The 21486-nt window shown below is 34.6% G+C and overlaps 1 protein-coding gene across 1 annotated transcript; it reads right to left on the bottom strand.

Moving 5' to 3' along the window:
• Positions 1-215: 215 nt before the first annotated feature.
• Positions 216-20695, bottom strand: LOC149215048 (beta-galactosidase 2-like). The gene is made up of 8 exons (XM_089391034.1): positions 20518-20695; positions 13515-13624; positions 11434-11543; positions 11063-11170; positions 6492-6602; positions 1338-1549; positions 826-1159; positions 216-403 (listed from the first exon to the last, which is right to left on the bottom strand). The coding sequence occupies exons 1-8, from the start codon at positions 20676-20678 to the stop codon at positions 293-295; spliced, it is 1257 nt and encodes a 418-aa protein (XP_089247160.1). The 5' UTR covers positions 20679-20695; the 3' UTR covers positions 216-292.
• Between the last annotated feature and the right edge of the window lie 791 nt (positions 20696-21486).

The following is a 21486-nucleotide window of genomic DNA, read 5'->3' as shown; positions in this document are numbered from 1 at the left end:
ATTAATTTAATCATATTTATACATAAAAAAAAATTAAATAAATCAATCGAATATTATTAAAAAAACAAAATAATCAATTAATGAACTTTCACTCCCAACAAATTTGCCTTGGATTTGTTGTTTGTGATATCACTGTAATTAATTTATAAAATAATAGAAACAACTGCACTCCGAGCTAAGACAACATATTCACTCGAGAAATATGGATGCTGACATAAGAAGTCAGCACTCGTTAGTGGCATCACAGCTTCCATATGATACAGAAAATCTCAGTAAGGCACTTTTATCTAATTCAGCTGCATACTGCTTCAACTGCCAGAGACTTCGTAGTGTCAACACATGGATTGTCTCCAAAAGTTTCTGATGAAACATCCATAAAACATGCAGTCTGTCCCAAGCAAACCTGGAAAATTTAAGGAAATTATTAAACAAGGTGACATGCAACATTTTTATGAAAGGACTGGGGAATGTAAACGATAGCCAAAAAATTTCTATGCAAACCATATACAGCCAAAAAAGTTAAAAACATCTACGTAGTCAACAAAATTAGCATTAAAGTTGCAGAGTGTGAAGGGTGTTTCAAATTTGAAATTCCTATCCTGTAAACCACAATTGCCATACTGTAAAAGCTTAACATGCATCTGGATTCCTCGAGGATTTACATACTAATTGCGATGGGCAGACCGTGTGGTAAATGAAGACAGAAAGGAAAATGGAAAGAGAAAATAGCTCCTTGTTTTTCCTCGAAGTAACGACAATTTTCTTCAGCTAAGTGAAACAATAGAAAAATCTATTTGAGCTAAGTGAAACAATAGGAATATCTACCTTTTCAGCAGTCCCCCATGAATGTGTTGAATGACAGGTTCCTTTTCTGAAACTTCCACACTCTCCTTCAGGATTACCAAAGCTTGCAAATTCGATGGAGGAAATCCTCTTACCCTTGGGGCATTCAAGTTGAAGCCTCGGCTTTGCATTTACTGGCACTGTTCCCAGCTGTTTCCACAAGTGAGGAGATGGAAGATCGGCTTCAGAGACAGATGCGCAAATGCTTTTAACCGACCTTGTCACGAAAGCTATTTTTGAGGGGTCAGCTCCTGTCTCCTCAAACAACACCAGCAGGTTGCCAGTGGGCTTCAATAATGATCGAGGGACGTGGTACCTGCAAATAATGTGAAGAAGTTCAATTCATCATGCCAAAGTTAGTCCCATCGATTCTGGATTTTTAATTTGGGAAAAGGTAAATTGATAAATTCAAAGCATAAGTGTATCTTTGTCAAAAATTCAAAATTTTAGTTATTGTTCTTAATGCAGAAAAGAACATTCGTCGGAGCCCTTACAGTTTCTGAGAAGGATGTCCACAGTTTGATTCACACTTGAGTTTATTATAGCGTCCTCGGTAATCACATGTATCTGGACAGTTTCCTGGGACAGAACGAAAAGAAATCCAATAGCGTCCAATGTTTTCGCCATTGATCCATGCCTGGCCTTTTCCCATACTGCTTAGATCTAAAGCAACAGGATCGTTTCCAGCTGGTGCATTTATTCTTCTCTGCAAAACATAAGAAACACTACAAGATTGGGAACTTATCCAGATAAAATAAACTTATGACCGATATCCAGCTATTTTCATGCAGATGCATAAACATTAGCTTAACAAGAAATCCATCCCTTCTATACAAGGTAGTCTGAGCGAAACTATAATAAACTTTCGTACAATATGTTCAATATGGTGAAACGAATCAGATACAAGAGATGCAGAAAAAAAGGGGTAATAACCAAAAATATATAATAACTTCAAAACTCCTTACAACAGAATTTGGATATTTATCATCCCCAAAACCATGTGACATAAATGTTAAAATTTGAACGCTTATCATTCCCAAACCCACATGAAATGAATGTTGACCAAAAACTCAACTATTTTAACACTGATCTGTAGTCCTATCTGGTCAGTAGAAGTGTTAACTGGCTTTGACTGCTTTTCGGTCATCTTTCTGCGGCCAAGAAGTAGTCAAAATTTAAAAACGGGCACCAGCAACCAAAATGAGAGCTTTTTGTTATTGTGACAGGAACCAATCTTTATAAAAAGGCTTCAGGGAAAATTTAAGCTTTTAGACTTGTATCTGATTTTAGTTGTGTTAAAAAAAATGCTTTTGCTAGTATGCAATGGTTTTTAGGTCGTACGTGGTAGGAAATTACTACTATAACAGTGATAATATATGTTGCCTCCTCATACTGTTACGTTGTCATTGCCATAATTGGTACCGATCAGGAACTCTTGGGAAGCAAAGGACAATGAACGAGTAACTGCTTTAGGTTTTGGTCCACTTGCTTAAATCGTCAGTGGTACGATGAAAAATAAATAAAAACTAGTGTGATTACATGATGGCAGTATAGGAAGGCCAACAGAATATCCTTGAATTAGTTGAGTAAATATGGGTAGTGACCTAGTACAGTTAGTGGAACTAGTACAAGCTGGTTGTCTTCATAATTGGGCTTTAATTATCATTTATGGCTAATCACAGATTCAAGTTATGCTCAAGAAATCCATTTTTAACTTTATAGTATATTGACTTGAAACTTTAATGCTTTATGCTCAGTTTATGCCTCAATCTTTGACACTTCATTGGGAGGCGTGAGGCCCTAAAAGAAGAAAAGTAAGAATTATCGTTGCTTTTATAAATTTGTCATTCTTACATAAAGAGGACTGCCATAAGGAAGTTGCCCTTGTTGAGGAAGTTTGGCCATCTTTTGTAGGTCGCTATGTTGACTGTTTAATGAAAGTTTCAAGTTCATTTGTGCGAAGAGGTGGTGGCCTGCCTGGCATGTGAAGGTTGGCTGTTTCTAATATTTGAAAAATGTTATGCGTCTCTTGTGATTATCCAAGAAAAGACCAGTTACCACAACAAAAACAAGAGCTGCTAAGTTTTATTCCTAAATTTTTATTAGGCTTGCATTATGTATTATTATATTTGTAGTTTTATTTTAGTGTTGTATTATTCTAAATAATTCATAAATGATTTAGTGAAATTTGATAATTCACCTAAATATGTATATTTTAACCGTAGGTGATTTGGTTAAACTGGTCTCTATACCAATTTTGTCCTTACAATACCATATAGAGTTCACATATATGTACATTAAGGCAATCCTTTCTACTTTGCATCTGTGGGTTTTATTCTGTTCGTGTCTATATCATCTAATTTGTGTTATGTTTCCAATTTTTATATTCCCCACTTTATTTAGTATCTAATAATATATGTGTCATGTGTTATATTCCTCACCTTCCCTCTCTTATTAACATTTTCCATTTTTCTGTTTAACATTTTTTAAAATTTTAATTGGGTCACTTTCTTGTTCATTAACTTTCCAAGTGAAACGTGGAGAAGATTGAGAAGACATCTTAAAAAATTTCTGGTTCAAGTTTAAGAGCTTGGTCTACTATATTTTTAGAGATATGATCCAAGGAAGTTGGGGTTTTTGAATGCTCCTAAATTCTGTCTCAAACAGAGCAATTTGGTATTTTCGCTATAAATTTTTTTTCTTCTGTGAGGCTTCAGATCGTGAAACTTGGACTACATTGAGGCAAAATCATAGTGAACATCTATCTAGTCCAAGTTACAAATCTTGGTTTGCTATATTTTCAGAGATATGCTCCAAGGAAGTTAGGGTTTCTGTATCATCCAGAATTCAATCTCAAACAGGTCATTTTGGCATTTGTGCGATAATTTTTTTCTTGTAAGGCTTCATAAAGTGAAACTTGGAACATATTAAAGAGAAATCTCGAAACATAGCTGGTTCCATTTTCAGAATTTGATTCACTGTACTTTGGGAGTTATACCCTATGGAAGTTAGGATTTGTGAACAGTGATGAAATAAATTTTAAACAAATCAGCTTGGTATTTTTGCATGAATATTGTTACACATTTGGTTATCCATATCTTTCATTTTAAGGTGGATGTTTGTAAAAGTTGCCATGTATTGTCTGCCTCTATTGAACAAAGGTGGATATTCATCGAAATTGTCATTTATTATCTACCATATTAGAACTGAGGTGGCTATTTGTGGAAATTGTCATGTACTAGTTGATTGTACTATTTGATTAATATAAGATATAACTAACTTGTACATAGGCATGCAATTTGAAAATAGATCATATAACCATAGGAAAATGCCCTAGGAGAAAATCTAAGGCTGGCGAGAATTATAATAAATGGTTATATGTAAGCACAACAAACATAAATAGGATTCTAGGTGTCATTATGATTGGAAATGTAAATCTGCATATGAATACATATTATCCAAATCACATTAATAGAAATCCAGTTACAAGAGAGGAGGTTAGTGCCTATGCATTTCCCTACATAGTTTTACAGGTATATGCCATAGGCTTTGAGTGTAAGATTGTGTCTAGTACCTCTGCATTATGTTGAGAATGGATAGAATAATATGCGACTTGGGAGCCATCTGGTCTATGCTATGTTTTATAGTGGTCTCGCTACGATCACATTAGGTCACTTTCTTGTTAGTTTTCCAGGTATATGCCATAGGCTTTGAGTCGTAAGGTTGTGTTTGGTACTTCTACACTATGTTGAGAATGAATAGAATCATATGCGACTTGGGAACCAACTGGCCTATGCTATGTTTTTTATGGTCTTGCTACGATCACATAGAAATAGGTCACTTTCTTATTAGCACATTCCCTTCTGCTTTAATTATATTTAAAATAAGATTTCCCCTCTCCACTTGTCATTACAAGGGAATGTATGCGGCACCTGCCACTATCTACCTCTATTTACATATATATTACTATAGATAATTCGAGGCATGCCTCTATTTATATAAATATTACCGTAGGTAATAGGAGGCATGCTGATTATTATTATTATCTTGTATTAAGAAGTTAACTCACAAACTAATGTTATTTTGTTGTGATTTATTCTGTATTCGAAACCTATTTTTGTAAGTATCCTTCTGAACTGTATGTTCCGTATCTTTCCAAGTTTTATATGAAATGTTGTTACACATTGGGTTATCCATATTTTTCATCTTAAGATGATATTCGTGAAAATTGCCATGTATTATGATTTATCTACCTTAATAGAACTAGAGCGGATATCTCTAGAAGTTACCATGCATTATTTGCTTAATAAAATAATTTGTGCATATACATACATTTTAAAATTAGATTATATAGCCATAGAAAAATGCCCAAAAAAACATCTAAAACTGAATATCATTATAAAAGATGATTTTATATATAAATAACAAACATTAATAAGGCTTTAGGTGTCCTTATGATTGGGACTAAAAATCTGCATATATTATCCAAATCATCTTAATAGAAATCCAGTTAAAGGAGTAATATAGTGCTTATGCATTTACCCCCTACATGGTTTGCTAAGCACATGCCATAGGTTTTGGGTCGTAATGCTGTGTCCGCTTGGGCCACGTTATTTTGAGAACGGATGGAGTCATATGGGACTTAGAAGCCATTGGGTATACACTATGTTTTACGTTCTATGGTGGTCTTGCAATGCTCACATAGAAATATGCCTCGTACCTGAAGTTTAGTACGGGAGGTTTGGATGCAAAGAATGGGAGGATCTTATATTTTACACGACCTTGGATTTTTGTAGAATGCATCTACATGTTAATATTGTATATGTCAAACCAGTTTGTTTGATTGGTTGAATAAAAGGAAGATTAAAACAATGGTATCAGATCAAATTGTGGTACTCCATGGTAAGACTTTTTGCTGCCAAAAAATTAGATCCATAATAGTAGATAACATTGGATCTTATAGTTTACACACCCTTAGATTTTAGTAGAATGCATCTACATGCTAATAATATATGTTAAAATAACTTGTTTGATTGAACGTATGAAAGGAAGATTGAAACATTAGTATCATATCTAAATTGTGGTTTTTCTATGCTCAGGGGAGGCAGAACTGTAAAACACACTTTACAAAAGAATTACAAGCCAGTAATGAGTCAGAAACTGAATAGGACAAATGAGTTAAGGAACATAAGACTGAAGAGATTCTTACTTTCAATCACCAAAGAAGGCAAACAAAGGCAACATCCTTGAATAAAATATCTGAAAAAACCTCTAGAATTCAATTTAAAAGTTTACTATTCAAAAATATGATGGTAAAAGTTCATAACATTGTAGAATCACTCAACCTGAAGAAACTTTACCAAGTGGTAAAGTGTCATTGTATCAGATAATCACTATCTAGATCTCAAAATTGATAAAAATATAGGAGCAGTCTATCTGAAGAAACTTTACCAAGTGATAAATTATCAGTGCATCACTTGGTCCTAATTTATAGACAAGGATAGCATTTTTCTTAAATTTAAATTTATCTAAGAATATGATTTGCGTTTGTCATGAGTTTGCTCTTCACTGCACTCTTTTTTGCATGCATTCTAAGTTTGGTGCGGCTAACTTTTGGAAGCGGAGTAAAGCTTTTAGAAACAGTTTACCTTATACCATGTCATTGGCTGATTCTGGAGAGAATTCAACACAGGTACCCAGTTGACAGTATTGGATCCAATTTCACTGTATATTTGCTTTTTCTCTCCACTAAAGCCAACCTGCATAATATAACAAAGGTCAAACATGTAACAAAATACTCTCCTAGCTGTTAGTTAAAAGAAAACATGCCTGCACATTCAACTAAAGAGCCAAAAGTAAAAACACGTGCCTGGGAAGCTAGATATTGATTGATGCAGACCCATGCATTCTCTTTGAGGCTTTGACATATTACATTACATGAGAAACGTGCACTTGAGCTTTATGCTCAAGAAATGCGTTGTTTTTTAATCTTGTATGGTGTTTGATTTTGGATGGGTTTGAGCATCAACCAGATTGATTTAAAAGTTAAGTTGTTAGCTAAATCAAAATCCCATGTTCCTTTGTCCACCTTTGGTCGTCACTTGTCTGAATGATGATGCTTCTGAAATGTTTTTAGGCAAAATCATGCATATTCTTCACTTTTTTGTATCTTTATCCGACTATAGTTCAGCTGAGAAGGAAGCCATCAAATTTGGGAACATGTTTGAATCCAAAGAGTTCTAATATGCCAACCGGGTCTTGGTTCACTGGTGAGCGAGATAGAGTGATGCCATTAACCAGGGCTCCATTCTAGCCATGGTCTTCCCCACCCAAATGGCATTTTAAAAAGGAATGAGAGTGTATTCATGTCCCCAGTGAATTTGGCATAATAGATACCTGTCAGAACTGGCGTCTAAACTGAAGGTCCAAGGAAGTCCATGTTATCTGGTACAGCCCCTCTAGGCATGTTTCCGAAAGCACTTCCAAAAGAAAAATCTGACATCGTTGTATACAAGTAACTCTTGTTGCTTTCCATTTTCCCTATGAACAAATATATGTAACAAAAGAAATCCCAGCTTTGTTTTTAGAATTCCTGTTAGTGATGTATAATCTGCTATTTAATCTTCGTACTTGTGCTTGTCTATATATACCTACCTGTGGCCTAGCAGCAATATCTTCCTTGAAGAAGTGTGTGTGCTTGACCTAGCCTTTGTTTTTATTTTTATTTTTTTGGCAAAGTCGAACTTCCTTGGAGAAGCATAGGCAATTCTACTAAGTTTTTTCCTTTCCCATCCATTGTTTTCTTTCCAATTTTTCTCTCCAGATGAAACAAATAATTTTATGCCAGGAACTTAATTGTCAAGATGAGTCAATAATGCTACACGCAATAAAAACTATTGTAGTTGAGTGTAGGGAAACAACCAAACCCATTTCGGAAGAGGTAGTTGTGGAGAATTTAGTCATAAAAGGGGAAGACATCAACAGGATGATGGATATTGGAAGCTGAAGTCATAATCACAATCAATGATCGTAAATAGTAACATGCTGTGATTGATGCGGGATCAAGGAGTCAATGTCTTACCATATAGAGAATGGTAAGAGTGGGAAGACTCAATATGACCTCCTAGGTTTTGGCCAAGGATATGGAAGAGTAGAATAGTAGAACGGATGGGAACATTAATGTAGACAAAGATTGTGCGTGGATTTCGTGAGAAACTATGCATACCCAAGGGCTCTATCTTATTCAACTTTGTATGGCGACCATGGCTGAGGTAGAATTAAGTTATTTATAGCTAAGGAAGAGGCACACTGGCCATATGAAAAGAGGGCGGAGTCTTATTTATTAATCTGAAGAAAATGATAATCAAAGAATAAGTAGCTTTGTCAAATACAAATACTAAAAACCATGATAAAACAGAGGATTTCAATTAGAGACTTTTAGGAAAATGTTGAGCCAATAGATGCGTTAGTAATGCTTTAAGAGTGTTACTAAGATGGAGTAAATTCAAACAATGGCCTTCTAAATTGGTGAATGGAGGATTATGGGATGTTTGCACCAACATGTTTCCAAGGATTTGTGGAAGATAATGCAATTAAGGATGAAACCAAGAAAGAAGGTGTACACAAAAACTGTGAGACTGGGGATCAAAAGGATGACAAAGGACAACTTATAACGATAACGCAGGCAGATGTAGCAAAAGGAGTGCTGCAAGAGTGCCCTGCATAAGTGGAGGAGGGACAGTTCACTGGACATATTTCTCAATCTGAACAGCATTTTTACCATCTCCAACAAAAAATGGAGACAAGTTTCTCCAACTAGGGAAGAAATGATGAGAACTAGAATACATTTTCTCCATATTTAGATGAATTTATTTACCAAGTAATTTCTAGTGTTCTTCATGTGAGAAAAAATTCTATTCTGGGATAGCTTTATAAAACATCAAAACTATTCTTTTACCATCAATCTCCAGTGTTTATCATGAACCTGTGCTATGAAAGAGTTCTATTGAGTGATGTAAAGAAACATTCAGGGATAACTGTCCCTCTCTCTTTCCCTCTTGTAGTGTTTGATCAAGTGATAGAGGATAAGGAACTCATCGATGAAGAAATCAAGAGATGCTAAAGAAATTGAAGACAAATTCATGAGATTTTATACTGTCAGTGATCAAAGATGGAAACATCACCAAATATGGTAGTCTACTACTGCTTGGGTGAGGATACTCAAGCACAGATTCATTATTAAGAAGTCCTTGTTACTAATTTTTAATTAGTTGAATGAACAGTTCTGTTCCCCTTTCGGTTGAACGTTAATAAAGAGGCAAACTTATCAAAACAACCGAAGGAAACAACATTATATACTATGTTTCGTGACTCATCCTTGTTGATTAAATGTATGAATGCATACATAAGGTTGTGAGTTGGAATAATATCTTCAATAAAAAATTCGGTGTTCTAGTGAATAATGTTGTGAATGGTTCGTATTTCTTTCCTATTTATTTAAGACTTGTTCACGCATATTTTTTCAGAATCAATAGTCTCTTTTTTCCTGTACCACGATCATTACGAAGTGGATTCACTTTCGACAAAATGAAGAGGGCTCTATAGGTTATTTTTCTTAGTAACATATGAGTATCATGGAGAAACCGTCATTATACATACACTAAAAGTAAGTTGAGGTGTATGATTCTTGAACGTCCCTTCTAAGATAGCGTTAATTTTTTCATTGATTTCATAAAACTAATTTCTAACATTATTTGCTATATGGATACAAAGAAACCTCCTATTAAGACATTGACTTCGTATGAGGACTAAATCCTTTTAGGCCCTTAACCCAAAAAGTATGAAATTAAACAAGGAAAAGACCTTATTCCCATGTTATACAGGAGATGAAGGGATTTATTATTTTAGTGAAGAAGACTCACGATCCTAGAAAGGAGGAATGTATTGTCTAGAGTCAATATTTTCAACTTTTAACATGGTGATGTTATTTTGGCAAATAAATTTTGTAGGATAGTTGAGTGTAGGGGATCAAATAGACACATCATCAAAAGCATATTCCAAAGCTACGAACATCTACTACATGGTTTATCTCACAAGTAGCTAGCCCTTTTTCCTTCGAGAGGAATTGAAGTTTTTAAAGTCTTTTATTTTGCAAAAGAGCAACCATTTTGCAAAGAGCAACCAAATAGGATGAAAGGAGGTCAAAACCCCGATTTACATTGGTAACACACACTTTATCTTCTTTCTTACGAATTTCTTGAGTATAGAGAAGGTCCTTTAAAGAAATATGACCTATTGTGATGATGTTTTATGTGTGAATCAGTGAAATATGACAAATTCTAATGATGTTTTATGTGTGGATGAGGAAGTTGAACTGGATGGCGTTGTTGAAATGTTTATTGTTATAGTCCTTGTAAATAAGCTCCAACTTTAGAGTGATTTGTATTTAGAAAGCACAGTGAATGAAGATCCAAAGGAAAAAGTTGAAAATAATTAAAATGACAATAGCATTGGCATTGATAATAAGTATGGTCTTTTTTTAGTCTTTCAATTTAATAATGTATTTTGTTAATACTTTTTAAATTTTAGAAAAGTTTATATTATGTAACTAATTTTTAAATTTTTAGAAAATTGTATATTACATTAATAAAAAGTTAAACTATAAAAATATTTTGACATGACAAATCGATATATTACTTTGTTAATATTATTTTTATTTTAAAATTAAGATTCTAATGAAATTTGATTAATTAATATGTTAAAATTCCAAAATTTGATGAATAATCATTAACATGCTTTTAACGTTTTTATGTTTCGAACTTTCAAATTTGAACTTTTCTAGGTTATATTAACATGGGCATACATGTAAATCAATGATATGGGATCCAAACTTGATACACATATCAACTCTCATTCACCCTGGATACTTTGGTTATATTTAATCCATGTATTTACACAAAAGCTACTGCAAACCTCACAATAGCCTTCCCAATGTAATCAAACAGAAGTAGACAACATTGCAGGGCGTCGTGTTCTAAAATACATATAGTGGTTATTGGCATGATTTGCCATGTAATTTTTCTCAAAAACTCAAAGTATAAGAAACAAAATCATAGAGATCTTATACGAACAATTGTATGAGACAATTTCTTATGACCGGTTTCTTTCTCTTCTTCTCTATAAACAAACAGAGAAACAAGGAAGGCAGTAAGAGAGAGACCTGATATGTCCATAATTCGTTCGACAAGTCTCGAGTTCCATCTTTGAAGCCTTCAATTGCAACCTTGGTGATTCCCGCACCCCTTTTCTCAAAAAGTGCTCCAGAATTCTTTGTCAAAAGCAAAAGTTTAATTTTAATGGTCAGCAGACACTCTCATGTAATAATTCAGAGGTAGAAAATATCAGTAACATATATGAAGAACATTTATGAAGATATGGAGCTATAATCAACCACATTGCCGTCATACTCAAAGCATAATAAAAGTATAATATTAATTACTATAATCAGTATTTAGCATCGAAAAAGAGAAACTATAATAACCATAGAAACACAAGTACAATTATATCATTGATTTAAGTTTGAAAGATTACCGGCAATCCCATTGTCGTGCTTAATAGAGCTATATTGTTTCTCCCGGACTGTAAGGAGATATATTGTCGATGCTTGAACATAGGATTTCTGCTATTTCCGTTTCCATTTCCTAAGAACATTACAGAATAACATCTTTGTCATATTACTACTTTACATCTTATTGAAATAATAAACACAAGGATGCTCCGCATACAAGGTCAAACTTTTCAAATCTTAAATATTTTATAATTCAAGCCTAAACTTTTCCCGTGTTATTTTTTTTTCTTTTAATTTAATTTGGAAGAAAACAAAACACTTAACATAATTAGTACACATTTGATTAACTTAATTACTAAAAAAAATTAAAATTCTTACAGAAACATACAGATCCTTTAAATGTTCAAATGTAATGCATACACTGATAACAGAAGCACAATAAGTATCACATAATAAAGAATGGATAGTCAAAGTTTAAGGATCGACTTGCAAATCTAGAAACACGACATGAGAACCCACTCGATACACGGTTAGCATATATGTAATCTACTCAATAACTAGGATATGTGATTATTAAGTTTGTATTTGGATTCAATAAATTTGCATAATTAAAGAAGTAATTATGATCATCGTGAACCTCACATAAGATCGTATTTCTACGGTCAGTACCATTTAGGATCATCAATTCTCCATAGTCGAAAGGTTAGTGCCTATACATTGTATCATAATTTAATGGCCATACTGTACATTTTTCCATAAATTGATGGAAATATAATGATCATTTTGAGTCCTTCCCCAACCACTTTACCAAAATAGTAAGAAAGTATCATAAATTTTGAGGACACTCTATCATGTTAATTACAATTCGGTAAATGTAATTCCTATTAAAATAATTTTGAGGTTTAAAATGGACCTCTCACTCTACATACTTTTGAGAAACCCATAGTTAGATAAACTAGAAATACATAACTCTCCCTCTACATTTTTTGGTTTCCTTTATTGCAAATGTCATTTGATTCATTAATTGTATCCACTGTCATGTAAGAGAGAATCATTGAAAAATATTCTAGCTATCCTTCAATCTATCTTATGACCTCCGCATTGTCTGGTACTTTAGTATTCATTTCCAAAGGTTTGTGGGATTCTATTGTCTTTCTTGGGAGAATGGAAAATGCAGAAGATTTATCTAGCTAAAAAAATTTAGCAAGCACAATTGCAGCATAGATTATCAATAAGGTAATTCTTCTAAGGTAGCACAGCCATATAGTTGATCCAACTACCAAATTACTGCATAATTCCATCTTATGCTATTTCCATGTCAAGCATCCTAATACTTCTGAAAGATTAGCAGCCCAGGATCATGGAATGCAATAAATCAAGGAAGGTTGAAAGTAAAGTTCAAGAAGACGATTTCAACTTTATCTATCCATGGAGATTTACAGTTGAACTATATGCTACAAAAACAAAAGTATGCAGGAAGCAAATTTGAGAATCAAATTTCTAGGATGGGACTAGCTACATACTAGACTTAGGAAATTTAGGTTTGATAGAATTAAGACAACAAATCTCTGACATAATCTGAAAACTGAAGTTTCTATATGTAGGAAAAATGTTATCCAGTTATCCTGAATTTGGTGTAAAAGGAATTAACTCTACCTTGTTTCTGTAGTATTATATTATGTCAATATTGTGATTATCAATAAAAATATAATGTGAAATTCTTTTATTATTTCTGAGCATTCGAGCTGCAACCATCCCGAGAAACAATGCCTAAATAGAGCGTAGAATCCATTTCACAATCTCAAATTCAATATCTGGTTTTGAATCTCAACAACAAAACCAGTACCTGAGAGCACTTTAAATTGTAAAAAACTAATTTAGTCTACAGGTAAAGATCGTAAGACATGTTTAGGATATTGGGATAGCTACTTTTGATCTCCCGTAATTGTAGCTCTGAGTTTCTAATATCAAAATAACTTGACTAGCGGATACTTGAGAAAGGAGAAGTCTATATTGCTTACGATCTTTTACTTAGGAAGGACAGCATGATATGCTATATTTACAACTTTAATGCAATAGTTCGTTATCAAGGTTTGAGAGTTACCCACAAATACACCGTTGATGAATATGCAAATAGCATGACCTCGCGATTCAATGTGAAGCACTGGTCGAACATTACTTCTCAAAAATGGTTCATCGTTGCCAACATCAATACTGCAAGCCAAAAAGTTCAAATGCCACAGTCAATTCAATAAATGTTTCGCACTCCGATCCGAAACAACAAAGGTGCATCTTACATGCACTAAATTTTACTTCTAGTAAGAAAGGTACAATTTAACAAGAAGAATTTAGATAAAAGGTAATTGAAATATTAGAAAAATATTGACATAGTTTACATATGTATGGTCAAGTGCTGATACCATGAGCACTAAGAGTTAACTCCTTCATTGTTATAGTTTTTCATATCGATATATTTATCAACCGCTACTAGCTAGTCAATTAAATGCACATGTATTTCACAGCAAGCTATTACTCCATAAATTACCAGAGATGATTAGTGATGCAAAATACTAGAAAAGACCAATAGCATATGATACTTTATAAATATATATTCTTAAAAAAAAGGTCTTTGAACAAAAAATTGTATCATATGCTAAATCATGTATACCCTAAGGTAAATCCAAATGGAAACAATGCTTGTTCTTGTCAAAGTGACATGAATCAAATAACATTTAGGAAATACTTAGTATCTTAGGACTGCAATGCCTTAGGATTTGATTCTCTAAACCTGCAAATCAACACACATGAACAACAGTTGGGCTGCTGAACAGGAAGACATTGGAGCAAGGGCTACGGAGGGGACAACATTGTCTCAAATCATAGGAAGCCAATCAAAGTCCAATGGAAGCCATAACCAAAAGCGAAGTCTCTTGTTTCACGACAATTCAAATAGCAAGATAGAAGACTTGTAGAACAACTTTGGACAAAGCATCCCAGAAGTTTCCTTGGAAGGATAGTGCCTTTTTGGCTGCACCGAAGTCTCTAGTCTACCCTCCTTAATGACCATTCATGCAAAACCAGTACAAACCAGTACCCAGCAAGTTTCATCACAACTTCACATGCTTCATCCTAACCCTATGTATTCCAGTAGATACGTTCTTTCATTCAAAGCACGCCACAATGAGAAGAACCCTCTGTTTCATATGCCTCTCACTATTGCCTTAGAAGATCCCTATTTGCCTTTTCTCAATGCTGCACTACATTCCCAAAGAAAGTGAACTGAACCCCAATCATCCAACTACTTTGGGAGATCTCAAATGCATCCCTGACGAGTTATGACATATAGGGAAGAAATCGATGGTCTTGGGGCCAAATTATCGATCTAGGACACTCATCTTTCACAAACAAAGTGAACAATTGAGGTCTGGGTTATCGAAGAATATTCATGCACAACTAGTCATATTAAGACAAAGGGGGTTAACATAATCCAAAGGACAACAAAATACGATCATATAATTTGTAAGAGCATCCCAAAAGAAACTCATCGATGTTTGTGGCATCCTCAATCCTCATCCTGCTAGAGATCAACTCATTGAAGCCTCTACCCCCTTGGAAGGAAACAATTGAATCAAGAACCTCAAGACCAAGTCCCCAACACCAAAGATATGCTATCCACACACCTAGCCAGTCCTTATAAAAGCAATAGAGATAGGATATTTGTTTTGTAATGGGTTCCATCTAGCAAACTATTTATTTCTACATGTATTTTACTTCAAAGTAATGTATTTGTTCTTGTTAATGGGGTTAGATGAGGAAAAGTTCAGCCAAATTTAGCAGGTGCACTAAATTTGGCAGAGGGACCCACAAGTGGGGCCAAGGCGCAAATGTCATTTTTTCTATTATTCCTTGACTTAGGAAAATTTGAATTTTCCCAAAATGTAAAAAAAAAGAGCAATCTCAACAATCCAAGGAGATTTAATCTCAGCCCTTCATCGCAGTAGTGGGCCTAGGTCAACTTCTAAGAGAGAAAAAGGGCGCAGACTTGGTCATTATGCACTAGAGAGCTTGGTGTTCTGGTCAGCAAAGGGAAGAGAGTTTTGTTCAACGACTAGGGCTTTAGATCAATGAGATAGAGGGAGAAAGAGGCCGATTTAGCCTCAGATCACTTCCATCCAACGCAAACTTCTTCCAGGGGCCAAATTCAATGCACATAAGGGGTTGTACAGGTCGTATGAATTTGTACAGGGTGTAGAAGAGAGGCTGAGTTGGTGAGAAGTGCGCAGATCATTAGCGCAGAGGGTTCGCTGGGTGAAGGGAAGTTTTCCCTCACATTTGTAATCCTTTTTCTGAAGATTTGCAAAACAAAATAATAAAAACACCAAGATTGCAGGTTTCCCCAATTGGGGTTCTGGGTAAATTTCTCGTGTATGGTTTTCTGGCGTGTTTGTCTTCATTTCTTCCTTATTTCTACTATAAAATAGTATACTCGGTATATTTGTGGGTTAAAGTTTGAGTTCAGTTTTATGCTCTTTACTTAATAAAATCCATAGATTAGATTGTTAAGTTTTAAGAAATCTAACATGGTATCAAAGCCATGTCTTTGATTAGAGCAACACCCGTGCTTCGACCTCAAGAACATGTTTAAGGCACAATACAATTGAAGCATTATGCTCGGATTTCTAGCAATGCGACCTAGTTTTGAGTCTTGACCCACAAAGCGCATATTTTCTAGCCAGGCCAGCACACTAGAGTTTCTGAAGAGTTCAAATAGTAGAATGTCTTACCAGGGTTTGATACCAGAGCACAATTTGGAGGGAGCAACAAATTTCTGCTCATGGAAGGAGAGGATTACTATGGTGCTAGAGGAGCAGGGTGTGAAGGAGTATGTGGAGAATCCACCAGTCACACCAACTGACCCCTTGCAGTGGGCTCACCATAACAAGAATGATGCCAGAGCGAGAAGGATCATTCTTGAGGGAGTCAAATACCATATTGTGCCACATCTTTCCAACAAGAAGAGTACCAAAGAAATGTGGACAACCATTTTGAACTCCTACCAGAGCTCAACTGAGACCAAAAAACTCATGCTCAAGGACAAACTAAGAAACATCTGGATGGGAAAATCTGAGCCCATAGTCTCTTATCTCACTAGGTTCACCCAAGTGAAAGACGAGTTGCCCAGTGTAGCGGAGACAATACTTGAAGCAAATATGGTGATTCTTGCACTATTAGGGCTTCACAAATTGTGGGACACATTGAGTGATAGAGAGAAGCTTCTAGACTGCGAGCAATTGTGAGGTGACTATGTTCAGGAGGAGATTCAGAGGCATGCTATATCTATAGCTCATGTTAAGCATGAGGACAAGGAGAACTTTTCACTAGCTAGCAAAGGGGGTAAGGCCAAAGGCAAGAAAGAGAAGAAATATCAAGATAAAATGCTTCCAGTGTCATCAGTTTGGGCACTACGCTGCCAAGTGCCCTTAGAGGAAGAAAGGGTCCAAGAATGACCAAGTAGCAACATCAGCAGAGGTGGACGAGTTCAGTTCCAAGTTTGAGGAGTTCTTGCTCATAGCTTGCATGGCAAGTGTTATCTGCTATGTTGTACCTAGAAGAATCTGAAGACCCCATGGGCCAATGTACAAGGCACTAACCAATTTTTTTGAAAGTAAAAAGTCAACAAGGCACCTATGCCTAGTTTCTCTCTCCTCCCTCTACCTTCTCGCTCTCTAATTTTGTACCCCTATAGGAGAATTATATTAAATGTCGTTGGCCTAATGAATTTTGTAATAGGCTTAGGCGACTTGGGACCTAGTTATCAAGTGAGTCCGCTCTAGAGTATTTTTTTCACTTAGCTCATTATTCTCGCTTTTCAGCAATGAATAACTTGTTGGGTTTTTCACTCGTACACTCACAAAGCTAGAGCGTGGTTTGAAAACTAGGTCTTGTGTTCGCCCTAATGCCTAGAGTCAATGTAAATTACCATGTTAGGTCATATCTAAAGTGTCGTGGAATTTGACTAGGTTTTTATAAGATTTTTTAAATTATTAAAAATTCCCGCAAGACGGGATTTTTAATTAATTTCTATGTAAAATTGTAAATAAATGATCCTAGAAGATGTTGGGGGTGTATAAGTACTCAAAATTCATGCTCTCCATCCCAACATTCTCATAAGGTACACTTTGGGGATCAAAAGATCAATAACACCCAATGAAAACTCACTTTTCCTAGGTTAGTAACAAAAAGGTGACAAAAAATAAAAAATAAAAATTGATAATGGGAGACATGTTAATTATGTTTTCCAAGTCAAGGGAACAAAGAAAATGACTTGGAAATTAAAGTGAAGTCAAGGATCAGTCCTTTGCTAAGTTGGAGGCCACATTGGATCGTCGAGTTCATCACCAAGTAGGGCCCGAGTTAATGTGCCAGTTAAGAGGTTCACTGGGCCAATCAACAAGTCAAGTTCCTTTTTGAGATATATGCATATTTGGAGGATCAATTATCTGTGGATGGCTTTAGTTTTTAGCGGAGTTTGTTTCCACCTTTAGCTCCACTTGTCTAAATGAATTTATAGCGCCAACAAAGAGCCAACTCCTACACTTGTGAATGCCAGCGGACTAAGCTCTTATGAGTTTGATAGTTGTTTGAAACTTTAATGATAAGAATAACATAATAATACAAGAAGAAGCTAAGAAGTAAGAAAAAGTAAAAATATCACAAACAATTATCAAGCTAAAGAGAAATCATTCTATTCATTGCCCTATAGGTTTCTAACTTTCTCAACATGGAAGAGGGCAACAATGAACTGAGCATGAAGGAGGCCGAGTTAGAAGGTCGCCGGAACACAAGGGCCATAGGGCCTGATTTCTAACAGAGTTGACCAAGGTTGACTAGTATGAGTTTGAACACTTTGACTGGTAATTAACGTGGATTATTGGCAAATTTCTAGACAAATTGTTGATTTGTAGACCTTGCTAGAGAATAATTTCTCCTCAAGAAAAGTTGTTAGGTTTTCTCCCAAGGTTGGGTTTCCTAGGGTTAAAATATTGTCTCTATCATGCATGGTTGTTTTTCTATTTTTGTTACATTTATTGTTTTCATTGCTTTAGAGTTGATATTTTCAGTGTATAATTACTCAATGATACCAGTGGCCTGAGATAAATTGATTGAAGATCATTAAGTAGTAATTATCATATCAGAAAATTATTTTCTACTACTCACTTTGTAGAAAATTCAACAGACATCACCGTTGGAGATTGTTTAGTTCATATGTGTGGGTTAAAAGATGCTTGTTTTTATGTTTTATCATTGAGTTAGCTATCTTTGGGGATCAGCATGTGCTCTATTCAACTTGTAATCTTGTTTTATATTATTTTTAGGGATTTTAGTCTACTTTTTGGACTAATTGACATGGTTGCCCTCATATAGGTAGAGGGAAATCGATTTAGCCTTGGGTCATTGTCACACACTCTTGGAGAGTAGTGCACACTAGCTTGTCTCTTTTCTCTTGGTTGCTATGGAGCATTAAATGAGTAAATTGTCTTGGGGAGGATATTGTGATTGGATGGTTCTTTCTCTTGAATGATGAATAGTGATTCTATGATGATTTGTGCTAATTTATTATAAGTATCTTCTTCCATCTTATACTTGGTTTACAATTAGGGTTTAAATGAAATTTCCACCAAAGAATGTTGAATTTTTTGTTGCTCTAACAACTTCTTGACAAGATTGTTATAAAGTTTCTATTGAGGAACCTAATTGTAGCTTTCTCCCATATATCTCCAAGAAAATTGAAAGAAGCTAGGGTTTGAGGACTTGAGAAACCTACGTGTAGCTTTCTCTCTCTCCTTTAAATCGCTTCCATCAGTTATCTTCCATAGACTTTAGCGTTAGACTCCATTTGGCCTTGATTGAGAAAAGAATTAGTCCATTATCTTGTGTCATTTCTATAAAATAACAAAATAAAACCCTAAGTTTTCCTTACATTTTCTAGGGTAACTTAGGGATAGGTTACAGCAAAATCTACATTTTTAAGTATTATTTACCTGGACCTTGTAGTCCTAGGGTTATACTTTGTATGCATCTGATAGGAAAAGTAAAAATATTATTTTACATGCATTTTTTAGCCATTAACTAGTGCTGCCATCTAGGTTTTTTATTGTTGCTTTGTGTCTTTGACCACTGAAAATTGTTGTAATGTATTTCCTATTTTACCTCTGAATAGCCCTTATTTTCACTTGTATTATAAATTTTGAGCTATTTTGTTTTTGCTGTTATAAATATTTGCATGCTGTGATTGCGTTGATTGAAATTTGAAACCCTACTTTATAGCAACAAATTGTATTTATCGATGACTTGTGTTTGGGAACATATTTGAGACTCTCCAAGACTTACTAAGCCCTCAATATTTAGCCATAGGGTCATTTGAAATTACATCTTATCTCACCTATCTCCATAATTATTGAACATTTATCCTTGGGTGAATTAGATAGTAGAACCCTTAGGGGGTATTTGGCCTAAAACCACTTATGTTATCTAATCTCTGAGATCTACTAGGGAAGCCTCCCTTTTGGGGATTACATCCAACTAAAGAATAACAGGAGAGTAGTTGCTAAAGTGACAGTCGTGACTAATCTCATTGTTGCTCTTGATCTAGATTGGTTAGTGAAACTTTACACTAAGGTGTGAGATTTTGCAGTAACAATGACATTAACAAAAAGTAAAATAAGTCCATATATGAGTAGCCAAGAGCAACGTACAAAAACCCTTCAGTGACATCTATTCAATATCATAGTTACAAAGTATTAACAAAACATATCAAAGATTGAATAATGGTAGTAAACTTACACCTTTTCATCCTACACGTATAAAATGTATAAACTATGTACCATATAAATCATAGTTACATAACTACAAAATTAACATGATATAAACACTAAACACGTTAATTTTCCAAAAGCCTTGAAATTCCACCCACGTTGTGCTATAGAAGGCTTTATCTTCTTGACAAGATACATGTAATAACTTTAATAGGATGAAAGGAATAAACTATAATTTTAGAGTCTTTCAAACAAATGACAGATACTTGATCACAAGAACAATTGTCATACCTGACCGTATACCATAGGTAATCTGATAAGTCCTTAGTTGTATTGATATGTTCCAAAAGGTCCGCTGCCTGAAAATAATCATTTCCCGAAACTCCAATCTGCTCCTTGAACGATTCCCACCTTTCACCCTCATAAAGTTCCCCAGTTGGTAGCATTTCCATAATGTTCGATTGAGAAGTTACCTGTTATGAACAGGTCAATGGTTAGCATAGAATGCCATCCAATAGACAATACAGTAAAATTGATAGAATATTTTACCTTCCGCAGAGGTGAAAAGCTGCAAGAATGTAGTGGCATTGTGCAATTTAAAAGATATGTGCAAAAATGACCTCGTATTGTTAGTATGAATGCTATTTGTTTCGCAACTTGTATAGCATATAGAGGATTATACAAAATAGAAAAACCCATTATGACCCTATAACCAAGTCTACTCTTTTGATTGTTACCGAATATAAATTTGTTTTCAACCAGCAGGATCGAATTGAAACTACTTGTGCATGTGAACTTGATTCCCCTTTTTACATGTATTTTCAACAAAGAAATAGTACAATATGCAAATTTAATTTCTAACTTATATATCTATGAAGTTATGTAAATTACTTAAATTTATTAAACTAGTTAAATATAAGTGATTGGAGACTTTTATAGTTATTCATATTGTTGTTGGAGATTTCTGGAATAGAACTATGTAATATTTGATCCGTACAACGTTTCGGATGGTAACTCCATCCATCAGCCGGAACCAGAGAGCCTTGTGGGTAAATGAGTGTTGAGAGCCTATTTATAGGAGAAAAGGAATCAGGTATCTGTTGGATTAACGGTCAAAAAATATAATTAATAAGTTAAATTAGAAATTATTTAACCAAATTCACTTTTGACAATTAAATAAAAAGAATTACTTAAAAAATTTAGATTAAAAATTGATAATTAACCATTTTAAATTTGAAAAGAAAATAATTTTTATTAATT

This window comes from Pinus tabuliformis, chromosome 1_1, assembly GCF_031772625.1.
Source record: "Pinus tabuliformis cultivar Carrire ecotype Pingquan chromosome 1_1, CPIR1, whole genome shotgun sequence".
Taxonomy (NCBI): domain Eukaryota; kingdom Viridiplantae; phylum Streptophyta; class Pinopsida; order Pinales; family Pinaceae; genus Pinus; species Pinus tabuliformis.
Note: the sequence above shows the minus strand (reverse complement) of the source record. Positions and strands in the feature narration are given on the sequence as shown.

What these genes read in the sequence shown, in the direction of transcription:
- LOC149215048 (XM_089391034.1), bottom strand. Translation starts at nt 20,678, where the DNA reads ATGGAAATGCTACCAACTGGGGAACTTTATGAGGGTGAAAGGTGGGAA. An exon ending in GCACGACAATGGGATTGCCG is followed by an intron (nt 11,171 to 11,433) that starts GTAATCTTTCAA and finishes CTTTTGACAAAG; the next exon opens with AATTCTGGAGCACTTTTTGA. An exon ending in CATGGGGGACTGCTGAAAAG is followed by an intron (nt 404 to 825) that starts GTAGATATTCCT and finishes TAAATTTTCCAG; the next exon opens with GTTTGCTTGGGACAGACTGC.